The sequence below is a fragment of the Ostrea edulis genome, chromosome 1 (genome assembly GCF_947568905.1).
Source record: "Ostrea edulis chromosome 1, xbOstEdul1.1, whole genome shotgun sequence".
NCBI classification, from domain to species: domain Eukaryota; kingdom Metazoa; phylum Mollusca; class Bivalvia; order Ostreida; family Ostreidae; genus Ostrea; species Ostrea edulis.
Window position 1 is genome coordinate 55,780,000 of NC_079164.1, and position 14,735 is coordinate 55,794,734.

A 14,735-nucleotide genomic window follows, 5' to 3' on the forward strand; every position below is an offset into this window, starting at 1 on the left:
ATTTCGCAAATTCTATGGTCGTTATAACAATCTAGTTTGTCAATACAACCTATCATTGGGTCAAATGCTGTCTGATGTGTTTCATACCGATTGTTAGGTCGTTCTTGGCACACTGATTTTCACTACGGATAACTGTTTACCTGTTCGGGATATAGGGCTCACGGCAGGTGTGGCCGGTCGACAGGGGATTCTTACTCCTCCTAGGCACCTGATCCCACCTCTGGTGTCTCCAGGGGTTCGTGTTTGCCCAATTATCTATTTTGTATAGCTTATAGGAGTTATGAGATTGATCACTGTTCGTTATCTTTACCTTTCATTCAATTATTTAAGTATTTTGTACAATTCATGAATTTGCATAGATTTGTTTTATTGGTATTTCAAATGCCGAGTACAAAATAATTTTACTTGTAGTGGGTTGTGAAAACAAACAAGAGGCCCAAGGGCCTAGAATCGCTCTTCTGATAAATTGTACAACCCCACCATTTCTATTCTTAGCCTTTTAGTATTCTAAATCTTTAGTTAAATCCTAAGAATTCAAAAAAAGTAGGTCAATGTGACCTACATTTTGGTTTACATATTTTGAGAACCCAAGAAATATCAACTGACAAAGTTTGATGATTTTAAGCCAATTAGTATCTGAATATTGAAATATAGCTGTCAAATTCCAATCGTAGGTCATGGTGACCTACTTTTTGGTCAGCGAACTCCGAACATGCAAGACCCATCAACTGACAAAGTTTGATGACTGTAGGTCAAATAGTATCTGAAATATATAAATATAGCCGTCAAATTCCAAAAGTAGGTCAAGGTGACCTACTTTTTCGTCAACACCCTTCAAACATGCAAGACCCAACAACTGACAAAGTTTGATGACTGTAGGTCAAATAGTATCTGAATTATATAAATATAGCCGTCCAATTCCAAAAGTAGGTCAAGGTGACCTACTTTTTGGTCAACATCCTTTGAACATGTAAGACGCATCAACTGACAAAGTTTGATTACTGTAGGTCAAATAGTATCTGAAATATATAAATATAGCCGTCAAATTCCAAAAGTAGGTCAAGGTGACCTACTTTTTGGTCGACACACTCCGTTGACTCAAGATGCATCAACTGTCAAAGTTTGATGATTGTAGGTCAATTAGTGACTGAAATATATAAATATAACTGTCAAATGCCAAAAGTAGGTCACAGTGACCTACTTTTTGGTTGATACACTCCGAAGACTCAAGATGCATCAACTGACAAAGTTTGATGATTGTAGGTCAAATAGTGTCTGAAATATAGTAATTTAGCTGTCAAATACCAAAAGTAGGTCACGGTGACCTACTTTTTGGTCGACACAAACCGAAGACTGAAGACGCATCAACTGACAAAGTTTGATGATCCTAGGTTTTACAGTGCCCAAAATATGCATCTAAAATTGAAAATGTGAAATTTGAATATCTGCAAAATTCAAAAAGTAGGTCACTGTGACCTACTTTTTTTATAAATATGTTTCAAGGCCTCAAGATGCATCAACTTACAAGATTTGATGATTCTAAACCTCTCGGTATTTGAAATAACAACTTAAAATATATCTATAAATGATAAGCTATAAAATTCAGAAAGTAGGTCAAGGTGACCTATTTTTCAGTTGACGCATTTCAAGGTCCCATGATCCACCAACTGACAAGTTTTGATGATCATAGGCTTCAAAGTGTCCAAGATATGCATCAAAATTAATTTTAAAATAAATACCTGCAAAATTCAAAAAGTAGGTCACCGTGACCTACTTTTGAGACAACTTGACACAAGGTCCTAAGATGCATCAACTGTCAAAATTTGATGATCCTAGTCCTTATAATGACTAAAATGTCTAAGATTTAAGGAATTTAAAAATTTTTTAAATTTAGGTCAACTTTGAAGTGACCTTGAGACCACGCCCTTTGCCCCAGGGTAATGCCTTGAACAATTTTTAATCTACAACATATCCTCATCCTTATGTGTAAGTTTGGTGATAATCTGCCCTGTGGTTCTTGAGAAGAAGATTTTTTAGCAACCACTACTTTTGTTTGTATTTTCCTGATTATCTCCCCTTGTTAAAGGGTCACATCCCTCTATTTAGTATGTATGAAAGCCCTTGGGCCAATGATACCCTGTAACAAATTTGAAAAAAATTGGCCAAGGGGTTCTTGAGTTATAGCCCTTTTTCTAAAAAGTTTACGCACACCGCACAAATGGCCATAGCATTAGCTCTTTGAGCCTTTGGCTCAGAAGAGCTAAAAATTGATTCTAGTTTTCTTTATTGTTATATTTGTATTTCATTACATTGTCAACAAAATTTCATCTAACTGTTTTCCTGTTAATAGTGAACAATTGGGAAAAAATGACTTTTCAATGGATTTATAATGATTATCTATGAGGTATTATTATGTTCCCCAAACAAAGTTTGGGAACATATTGGTTTTACTCTGTTTCTTATTATTATTATGTTCCCCAAACGAAGTTTGGGAACATATTGGTTTTACTCTGTTTCTTATTATTAAGGTCTTCCGTCTCCTGCGGAAGACCTTACTATTATTGTTCGCGTTCTTCTTCTTCATTATTATTATTATTATTTTCCTTGGTAGTACACGCGTTTTTCTCAGCCATTTCTCGATCGATTTTCACGAAATTTTCAGGAAAGATGTCTTTTGGTGACGAGACTTTGTTTGCCAAATTTCGTGCTTGACGTCACTTCCGGTCAGGAGTTATCTCTCTTTTAGTGACTTTTTGAAGGGCCTTGTTGTCCACACATCTCCTCCGTTAGTTTTGAAGCTAGAGTCTTGAAATTTCTACACAAGATAGAGTAAACATTTTAGAAGATTTGTGGGGGATTCGATTTTACCGGAGGCGATTTGCCTAAACGCTCGCCTGGACCTGAAAAAATGGATGCCAAAATTTTTCGCCCATTTCGGCGATTTTTGATCTTTGATCTCCAATATCTTTTTTCTTGCAAATATTTTGTTAAGACATGTAGAACAAAAGTTGTGCACATTTACGAGATCTTTTCGAAAATATCAAGATTTAGGGGCTAGTCCCTTAAATTAGGGATCTAGAAGGGCTCAAAGTCTAGATCAAATATCTCAAAAATCGTTATTATTTTGGTATAAGTCAAAGAACAAAAAATGTTTATCTCCACAATCCAAATCTATTCATATAAAAATTTAGGTCATATGTTACGTAATAAGGGATTTTAAGGGCCAAAACCATAAATTTTTTACCCCTTGTATCTCGAAAACGACAAATATTTTGAAAAGCAATAAAGAACAAAAGTTGTTCAGAATGATGATCTTAACAATATGCATATTTCGTTTTTACCCTATGTGGCCCCGTTAGGGAGCTACAGTTTGGCCCCTAAAAATTACTTCTAGAAATAACTCGAGAACGGTAAAGAATTTCTAAATACTTGTTGAACAAAAAATGTTTGAAATGTCATGACCTTTCTTACGATATCAAGCAAAAGGGGCTGACCCTTTAAATTAGGGGCCCAGAAGGGTCCAAAGGTTTATGAGAATATCTCAGAAACTATTAATATTTTGTAATAAGTCGTTGAAGCGGAAATGTTCATCTAAACGAGCTTGTTCTTATCAAATCAAAAAGTAGGTCATATGTTACGTAATAAGGGATTTTAAGGGCCAAAATCATAAATAATTGACGCCTCATATCTTGAAAACGACAAATATTTTGAAAAGCATTATTGAACAAAAGTTGTTCAGAATGATAATCTAAACAATATGTACATTTCGTTTTTTCCCTATGTGGCCCCGTTAGGGAGCTACAGTTTGGCCCCTAAATATTTCTTGTAGAGATAACTCGAGAACGGTAAAGAATTTCTAAATACTTGTTGAGCAAAAAATGTTTCAAATGACAAGGCCTTTCTTACGATATCAAGCAAAACGGGCTGGCCCTTTAAATTAGGGGTTCAGAAGGGTCCAAATGTTTTTGAGAATATCTCAGAAACTATTAATATTTTATAATAAGTTGTAGAAGCGGAAATGTTCATCTCAACGAGCTTGATCTTATCAAATCAAAAAGTAGGTCATATGTTACGTAATTAGAGATTTTAAGGGCCAAAATCGTAAATATTTGACGCCTCATATCTTTAAAACGACATATTTTTTGAAAAGCATTATTGAACAAAAGTTGTTCAATGTGTCATAACCTATCGATCAATATCAAAAAATGGGTCTGTGGGCCTCATGGCTCGCCTGTAGAGTCGATTTTTGTCGATATCAGTCGATTTCAAAAACTTGTAACTGGTAAATATTTTGTAAGGACATATTGAACAAAAGTTGTTCAGTTTATCGAGATCTATCGATTGATATCAAGAAATAGGCCTATGGTCCTAATGGCTCGCCTGTAGAGTCGATTTTTTGTCGATATCGGTCGATCTCAATAACTTTTTACAGGTAAATATTTTGTAAAGACATATAGAACTAAAGTTGTTGAGTCTATAGAGGGCTAACAAATGACATCAAGAAATAGGCCCGCGGGCCTTATGGCTCGCCTGGAGAGTCGAATTTCAAACGAATTTCACCGCAACTTTGCTTCAGAAGCTTATGATATGAAAAATTGATTATATCTAAAGTGTCTTAAAGTCGGAAACTAAATTGGGACTCATTTGTCTTTGTTTTTTTTTTTTTTTTTAACTCCGAGTGCATCAACAAATCGGACGGAAGACCTACTCGTTGCTCGCAACGAGATCGTGTCTAGTTATTATTATTTTTCTTTCTTTCTTCTTGGGACTTTTTTGTCCACGAGTGTTCTCAGAAACTACTCAAGGGATCAATATGAAACCTTTTTAGGATGATAGTATAGCATATGTAGATGTGCGGAACGAATGTCATTTTGTCTGAAAATGCATGCATGTGCATGCACGTGCATAGGATTTTTTGTTTACAAACTTTGGAATAAGTCTAACTTTTTTATTTTTCAATGAAATCGTTTGTTATTTATATCGTAGGTATATCTTGGGATCATTAACTGTTTGGCATCGTCAAAATTTCAATTCTGCACGCGCATGCACGTGTGCTTCAATTTGATTGGATAATACAAAACCGTTTATAACATTCATGCCAATTAAAGAAATTTGATGATATTTACAGGATAGGTAGACATGCGAAATATCTACAGATCGATGTAACAAAAATTGCAAACGCGCATGCGTACGCACGTGCATTGTCTTTTGAAGGTTCAATTCTTTCCATGACCATAACTTTTTTGTTTTTTGTCAAAATCTTTTCCAACTTGTATTGTATATGTATCTTGATATTCTTAACAAAAGCGTACAGTCATAATTACCATCCGGCACGTGCATGCACATGTGCTAAATTGTGATTGGACGATTTTCAAATCGCCATAACTTTCTTATAAATGATGGAAACAATATAAAATTTATACTGTAAGTATATCTATCAAATGTCTATTGAATGACATCAATATTGATGCTGAGTCATGCTCACGTGCCTGTGTATGCACGTGCATAGCTTTTCTTTCATTTTTCGGGTACTAAAATGGTTATAACTATTGAATTAAAAACTGAAATGAATTCAAATTTACCCTGAGGATCTATGATATGAATGTCTATGAAATGGTGTCAACAAATTTTCCATTATCAAAATTGCGTGTGCGTGAATGCGCGTGCATTGTAATTTTTGACGTCTAAATTCAAGTATTGGTCTATAACATTTTTAAATTGCAATGAATAGGATTGAAATTTAGGTTGCAGGTATGTTTTGGGCCTCTGAATTTATTAATAGTGTCAAAATCACTTCCCTGCACGCGCATGCACGTGCTCTTAATTCTGATTGGACGATTTTGAAATCTCAATAACTTTCTTATGAGTGAAGCAATCAATACCAAATTTATATAGTAAGTATATTGTTCAAATGACTATTCATTAGCATCAACAAAATTGCTGTGTCTTACTCACGCGCACGTGTATGCACGTGCATTGATTTCGGTCTTTGTAGTTTTGAGTTGCCGTTAATTTCTCGTTATTCACTGAACTGTTGTGAAACTTCTCTTGTACTCATATAGTAAGACTTGTAATGTATCGAGATGGTCAAATTACTTATCAGCACGTGCATACACGTACGTGCATGTGCAGAAAACTCTCAGATCTTTATAACTGATTTGTATTAGCATGAAATGGACTGAACGTTATAAAATAGTTATCTATTCACATGCTACACAGTTTGCCATAGTCAAAACCACTTGTACTCAAATAAATGGCACCACTTCCTAAATGGGGGAATGTTTGGGGAACATCTGTAACGGTCCCCGTTACAATAAGTACTAGTTATTATTATTATTATTCTTTCTTTCTTCTTGGGACTTTTTTGTCCACGAGTGTTCTCAGAAACTACTCAAGGGATCAATATGAAACCTTTTTAGGATGATAGTATAGCATATGTAGATGTGCGGAACGAATGTCATTTTGTCTGAAAATGCATGCATGTGCATGCACGTGCATTGGATTTTTTGTTTACAAACTTTAGAATCAGTCTAACTTTTTTATTTTTCAATGAAATCGTTTGTTATTTATATCGTAGGTATAGCATGGGACCCTTAACTGTTTGGCATCGTCAAAATTTCAATTCTGCACGCGCATGCACGTGTGCTTCAATTTGATTGGATAATACAAAACCGTTTATAACATTCATGCCAATCAAGGAAATTTAATGATATTTACAGGATAGGTAGACATGTCAAATATCTACAGACCGATGTAATAAAAATTGCAAACACGCATGCGCACGCACGTGCATTGTCTTTTGAAGGTTCAATTCTTTCAATGACCCTAACTTTTTTGTTTTTTGTCAAAATCTTTTCAAACTTGTATTGTATATGTATCTTGATATTCTTAACAAAAGTGTATAGTCATAATTACCATCCGGCACGTGCATGCACGTGTGCTAAATTCTGATTGGACGATTTTCAAATGGCCATAACTTTCTTATAAATGATGGAAACAATATGAAATTTATACTGTAAGTATATCTATCAAATGTCTATTGAATGACATCAACATTGATGCTGAGTCATACTCACGTGCCCGTGTATGCACGTGCTTAGCTTTTCTTTCATTTTTCGGGTACTAAAATGGTCATAACTATTGAATTAAAAACTGAAATGAATTCAAATTTACCCTGAGGATCTATGATATGAATGTCTGTGAAATGGTGTCAACAAATTTTCCATTATCAAAATCGCGTGCGCGTGAATGCGCGTGCATTGTAATTTTTGACGTCTAAATTTAAGTATTGGTCTATAACATTTTGAGATTGCAATGAATAGGTTTGAAAATTAGGTTGCAGGTATGTTTTAGGCCTGTCAATTTATTAATAGTCTCAAAATCACTTCCCTGCACGTACATGCACGTGCGCTTAATTATGATTGGACGATTTTGAAATCCCAATAACTTTCTTAAGAGTGAAGCGATCGATACCAAATTCATATAGTAAGTATATTGTTCAAATGTCTATTGAATAGCATCAACAAAATTGTTGTGTGGTACTCACGCGCACGTGTATGCACGTGCATTGATTTCGGTCTTTGTAGTTTTGAGTTGCCGTTAATTTCTTGTTTTTCATTGAACAGTTGTGAAACTTCTCTTGTACTCATATAGTAAGACTTCTAATGTATCGAGATGGTCGAATTATGTATCTGCGCGTGCATGCACATACGTGCACGTGCACAAAACTCTCAGATCTTTATAACTGATTTGTATTAGCATGAAATGGACTGAACGTTATAAAATAGTTATATATTCACATGTTTCACAGTTTGCAATGGTCAAAACCACTTGTACTGAAATAAATGACACCACTTGCTAAATGGGGGAATGTTTGGGGAACATCTGTAACGGTCCCCGTTACAATAAGTACTAGTTTTTCCATTGATTTTACAGTTAACTTTGATGTCATTTAACTGGCTCGAGCTCATTTACATATATGGAGTTTCAATTGAGTCTCAGTGGAGTTTCACTGCATTTTCATTAAAAACTGGAAAATCAATGCTTTTTCTAGGTTGGAATTGTATTGCTGGTTCTATTTGAATTTGTGATACTGGTATAACACTGTTCTTTCAATGGTCATATAAAACTGCAAAAGTAATAAAAATCCAATGCCATTCTTTTTTCTAAGGGATAGTGCTAATAAAATAGGGATGAATATAAGTTTCATCTTAAAGAGGTGTACACTGTAACTACATCTACTCTTAAATTGTATATGTAACTTAAAAGAAATCCACTTACTAATATTGTCATGGCCTTTGCACATTTTGAGAATGTTGATTTCTCGTATTGTATCTTTCTTAGTGAGGTCTGCCTCGTATATTTCAGACTTTTCCCCACTAATGTCAATGATTTTCACAGCATATTCCTTGCCTGTATCTTTCTCTATACATCGCCTTACAATGCTGCTAATCCCTCTGAAATTGCAAATCAAATTTATTTACTTTATCAATGTCAAAATAATATTCCAACAAAATTTTGCAATAAAGATAAAACTGTTATATGTTAAATTGTTTTATTATACTTTCTTGTAAAATACTCGAATCTGATAGGTCAAGAAGCATTTGAAAAAACATATTGTTACCCTCTGAGAACAGAAAGCACGTGCTTCAGGGTGATAGTATCTACCAACGGGTAACACTACTTGAAAACGGGTGATATTAAAAACAAGAGGCCCACAGGCTTTATCGGTCACCTGAATACTAGTGAAAAAGTATCACTACTTCCATGGGCTATGAAATCTAGAAAAAAATTCCTGTTCTGAATATCTAGTAAGCTAAATTCTAATGTTCACCAACAGTATAAAACAAGATGTGTTCTTAAAACTTCACTGCCTTCAAAAGTGCATACACTGATGAAAGGTTTTAAATAATAGGTATATTAACATTAACCCCTTCTCTACTGTACCGGTCAATTTGACCATGCAGTGGCGCGTAAAAACAGGACTACGCAAAAGGAGTGCCTCTTAATCTTTGAAACTACGGCCATAAGATATATGATCTATATATCATCTTTTTGGAAATTTTCTCTATTTTTTTGACTTTGTAAAAATCAATAAAGTAAGTAAAGTCATTAGATTAAAAAAAGCATTTAAAGTGAAGGATGGCTTCAACGTCTAAATATGACGCAACGCTTTGTCACAAGGTCATTTTCCTCCTCGATGTGATTTTTCTTATTTTCCGTATGAATTCAATATTTTTTATATTTTTGAAAAGCATATATTCCCTGCTTTCAGAAGATATAAAAATTATTTTTAATGCCTGGCAAAGTTATAAGAATATAGCAATTTTTTTTACACATGTACGTTTTCTTACGATTTTATTTCTCAATGTTTAAACATATTGGCGTTTTACGTATATTTATATATGGAAATAGGGAAAAGTAAATACAGCCTGTAAAAGTAGAGGAAATTTCCTTTTTGATGGGCCGGCCCTTATCTGTGTTATAATTCTCGGTAATTTTTATATTAATTACGATAAAATGAAATTGGGACATGCTGCGTGGTTTTATTTAAAATTAACAACAAAATGTCGTCGCTCAAAGCGATCGACGCACGTCGCACAATAAAGTGGTGAAAACTATATAAAATTTGTATTGTCCTCTTTTAGTAAATTCAGTACCTTTTGATACACTAAAACAATATACACATATGTATGAAATAATCAGCCATGTATTCTCTGCTTTTTTTAAAAACATAAAACCAATATTGGTATATAACAATTACACAACCTACATGTAACTTCATAAAACACCTATTGAGAATGTTACATCGGCAGAGTAAATTTTTAAAAAAAAAGATAAATAAAATACTTCAAATTCAGATATAAACGTTATATTTGTTCGGAATAGTAATATTTTTTCCCCTGACAAACAAAGAAAACTAAAAAGAAGTTCGCATATAGCCGATAGGCCTATACTTTTATTTTTCCGTGATCGGGATCGCGGGACCCGCGGGGTTTTCTGAAAGTGCGCACGGAGAACACACGTGTTTCCGTTTCAACGAAAACAACACAGCTTCACTGTGACTGTCACAGCGAAGGCTTTAAAACGACCTGATGTCAGAAGAAGATGCCCTGGATCTCCTGTTGCAGGATGACCCAAACGATCATGCATTCAGTATAAATATGTACATGTAAGTTGATGTAGCCACATAGGCCGACTAGAGAAAAAAAATTGCAGTTTTGTCATGTTATGAAAAAATCACGATTAATTAACGCGATTTGATGCCATAATTTGTCGTTTCATGAAAGAAAATATTTATATTTTATGATATCTAAATCAAGTGAATAACACCCAATTGTTTATTAAGAGCTGACATCATTTAATCTGTCCTGGTCCGGCATTAATCCATCTGATTAACAACCCCTTTTTTCCAGAATTCTCTCCTTACCTGACACACGAGTGTAAGAAGTGGGTGGATTTAGATCTAGTGTACAATGAGAAGGGGGATGGGGTGGTTGTAATCAGACTGGGCATTCATGGCCGCTGGTGAGAAGGCTATTTTCCAGGATTTTTCCATGTTTATAAAAAATTATCTTTCTATGAAAAGAAAACACAATCTGTTAGGAAAACACATATTACATCATTGTAATGATAGAATTTATTATCATAATTTGAATGATTTTCTTCATATTGTAACAGAAATAAACGAAATGTGTGTTTGGGCCGAAATGGGAGGGTGGGTACGCAACATCAAAGTCTGATAATGACAGGCTAATGAAAAATCATATAGATTTCTCTTTTATCCAAATGCGTATATTTTATATACACTTAGTAGCTTATGACCATAAATTACATGTGATCCATACATGCTGGTACTGGTATGCTATGAGCTGATGGGCATGTGTCCCCTTCTTGCCTAGATTTTCTCTAATTTCGACTAATTCAATTCTACTTTTATATTTGGGGTCATATACTTTCCCTCAGAGTTGCAGTATTTTCGCTGGACCCTGTAGGTTTTAACCTGAATTTCCTAATCAGTAACCCCCCCCCCCCCTCCCCCCATGTATATCCTAAGCATAATGCTGACACCTACATGATTCATATAATAATTATCTTTTTTTTTCATTACACACTTTGCTACACTCGCAATGTATAATAAAATATCCCATTCATTTCTAACACATGTACGCAATCCCCTACCAAATACAGGACATCTCAGTCTATCTTTAAATAAATTTGAGCTGTACTTACGTGCGAAACTGTCCCTTGCTACCATGAAACTTATATTTTGCTTTAAAACATAAACCAACAATTCTTAATTGTAATTTCTTTTCATCTTTAAAAAGGGTATTGACATCCCAATATTTAGTGGGAAGTTCCCAGGTATCATCCGCTAGTGACGGTCTACTGGCAAATCCAGACATGCATTGGAAGGATGCTGATGTGAAGGACACACTCCCGGGACACCTGATCCAAGAACTGTGGCATTTCATTCAGAGCGACAACCTGTCATTCAGTTGGTATGACTCTTTGAGGTTGAATATAGGGTTAAATCTGTATACATTTGGTTAACATTCAAATAAATCCAGATAATACATTAATTCACAAATGGAATCATGGCATCATGATACACTGATATGTGTGTATACCATTTTACTGTTTTTTACTGCATTTCTAGGTATCGCATACATACAAAAAGAGACAAAACACGGAAAATCATTATTCTGTTTCTAATTATAAGGTATGACAAGTTTTCTAAATGCTGACAAATAAGGTATGGTGGCCAATACTGAATTTATTTGCAATTTCCTTTCAGATATGGGACCCGATTATTCAGAGAACTGCAGATTTTATGAAGCTGTTTTTGACAGTATTTGGTTCTCTCCATCTGTGTTGCCACCAACCATTATGCTGAGATGGTCATATCTAGGGGGAAGAGTTGTCATTATGCTTCCCAAGGAAGTTTGCAGCCTCTCACTGAAGAGGAATTGTACAGTTAGGTATTACTAGTTTTAAAGTACTGATATTATGACTGTGATTTCCAGTTTAAAACGAATAATAAAATGCATAATGAAAAGATTATCTTTACCAAAATTAATCTTGCTGTGCGTCTAACACATTTATTAGATGTGTACTACAATTACCTCTGATAAAATTTCATAAGTAATTAAATGCATACTAGTAATTTTCAGAAGGCCTTGACTATAGAAAACATTTACAGAGCCAATTGAGCATTCAAAAGCTCTGACAATACATTAGTATTTAGGGCTAATTAAGTATTAAGAAATTCTTTTTTCCCCCAGATTTTTGTGCATTATCTTATACATGTTTGCTGTGAAGTTCCAGTCGATAAATGCATGCCCCTATCGGAGCAATCCAGTACAGTGTATCAAGAATGATGTCTAGAAATAAGTTTTAAGAGGTTAAATAGAAGAACATTTTTGTTAAATATGATGCAAGTACATTTAAATCTAGTAAAATAAGTACTTTAACATTCGTATACGTTGAACTTGGAGAGGAAAAACGGGTAGTACTTTTTGATAACATTTGATAAGGTGCTGTTGCTTAGCAACCAAATATATTTAAATGCAAAAAATTTAATTATTTTAAATTAACAATAAAGATCTTTGTTTTAATGTTGCAATATTTATTCTACTTAGTGGAACATAATGGCAAAACGTCATATTATTAGAAAATGATGGATATGTATATAAAGTACAAAGTTTCCATTTTATGACCTTTGACCTTAATTCTCTTCATCATATTTTTTGTTAAAAACCTTGTAAAATGATTAAGATTTATTTAAAGATTATATTTTTAAAATAATGTGACATTTACTAATCATCATGCAATGTAATTATGTCTAAATTGCGTCGAATGTATGCAGAAAGGCAAATTATGGTCAAAATTGTACTATGAGTGTTGTTGCTTAGCAACCAAAAATATCTGTTTGTCAATAAAATTGATTAATTTGATTGTGATGTTTTTGTAGTATTTTAAAAGGAACATCAGCTCATACATTTAGAATTTCCTATTTTTGATTCTAATCTAGTGAGAGGGTAGTAATATATATATTTCAGAGAAAAAAGATTGCAAAATGTGCACTTATATGACCTTTGACCCCGTAGACCTCTTTGCGGTCATGGGATACCTTGACAAACTTTATAAGAAATTCTTCCCTGTCCAATTCCTAATAAAATTATATGTCATATCCCTATCCCAAATCGTGATACATGCAGATTTAAGTCGATGTAAAAATATTGTCATTTAGTCTTTAAAAACCTCTAAAATGTGCCGGTAGAGAAAGGGTTAAAACATCAAAATACATGACTAATTTGGACTCATCCTAAAGTCATAACCCTGGGTTGTGAAATTCACCATTCTTTTTATACATCCTTTTCAGCTATTCCTAAGTATGCATTTAGATTTTATACAGTATCAGCAAACTTACACATAAATACTATATACTAAGTTTGGCCCCACCCTGGGGTCAAAACCCTTACTCGCCAGGGGAAAATCAAATTTACAAATTTGGTAAAAGACTAATGTCCTGCTCTATCCATTTAGTTTCAATTTGGTATCAAAAGCACTAAAGAAAGCATTATTCAAGTATTTTACACATAAACACTATATAACAAGTTTGGCCCCACCCTGGGGTCAGAACCCCTACCCCCGGGATCATGAAATTTACAACTGTGGTAGAGTCCTTCCTGCTCTACATCACTATGCATTTAGTTTTTCTTACATGTGTGTGGTTCTTGAGAAGAAGATTTTTGAAAAATTGTCATTTTTAAGCAGTTTTTGCCCTGCCCCTAAGGCCCCAGGGGTGAAGGAATCCTGAAATTTACAATTTATGTTCCCTTTGTTCCAAATATGTTTCATATCAAATTTGAAAAGAATTGGAATGATAGTTATCAAGAAAAAGTTAAAAATGTCTATTGTTCACACATTTAATAACTAACCATTTTGGCCCCACCCTGATACCAAAACCCCTACCCCTGGGATCATCAAATTTACAATTTTGGTAAAGGACTACCTGTTCTTCCTAAATATCTATTTACTTTCAATTTAGTATCAATAGCACTAAAGAAGATGTAATTTAAGTGTTTTACACATACACACTATATAACAAGTTTGGCCCCACCCTGGGGTCAGAACCCCTACCCCGGGGATCATGAAATTTACAATTTTGGTAGAGGCCTTCCTGCTCTACATCACTATGTATTTAGTGTTTCTTACATGTGTGTGATTCTTGAGAAGAAGATTTTTGAAAATTGGTCAATTTTGGGCAGTTTTTGCCCCGCCCCTAGGGCCCCAGGGGTGCTGAAGTCCTGAAATTTACAATTTATGTCCCCCTTGTCCCAATGATACTTCATACCAAATTTGAAAAGAATTGGACTGGTAGTTATTAAGAAGTTAAAAATGTTCAATTGTTAATGCACGACGCACGACGTCGGACAACAAATCCATAGCTCGAAAAGGAAGACATCAAGAATTGATCTTTCAGTTCCATTCATCGGTTAAATTTTACATTTCCACTACCACTCACGACAATGCTGTTTTTTTAAGGGGGGGGGGGGGGAATCCTATCTATAGATCTATTAATATATCTCCGCAGGAAAAAATAACCAACTTTGTATGTAATATAATAAGAGGGGCAAACCCAATGTTGCTATGAGCCTGATGATTGTTTTTGTGCTCATTTGAGTAATTGAAGTGCATCCAAGAACAGGTGTAAGTTGATGTACACATGT

General features: G+C 34.3%; 1 protein-coding gene across 3 annotated transcripts in view; it reads right to left on the reverse strand.

Moving 5' to 3' along the window:
* LOC130051808 (phosphorylase b kinase gamma catalytic chain, skeletal muscle/heart isoform-like) overlaps positions 1 to 14,735 on the reverse strand; it is a 174,198-nt gene that overhangs the window by 132,352 nt on the left and 27,111 nt on the right. For 2 of the 3 annotated variants that reach the window (XM_056154511.1, XM_056154505.1), the window contains exon 3: positions 8,281 to 8,456. In XM_056154511.1, coding sequence (XP_056010486.1) covers positions 8,281 to 8,456 — 176 coding nt within the window. Of the gene's footprint in view, positions 1 to 8,280; positions 8,457 to 10,429; positions 11,032 to 14,735 lie in introns of those variants that run through there. The other variant, XM_056154513.1, reaches the window with a different exon arrangement.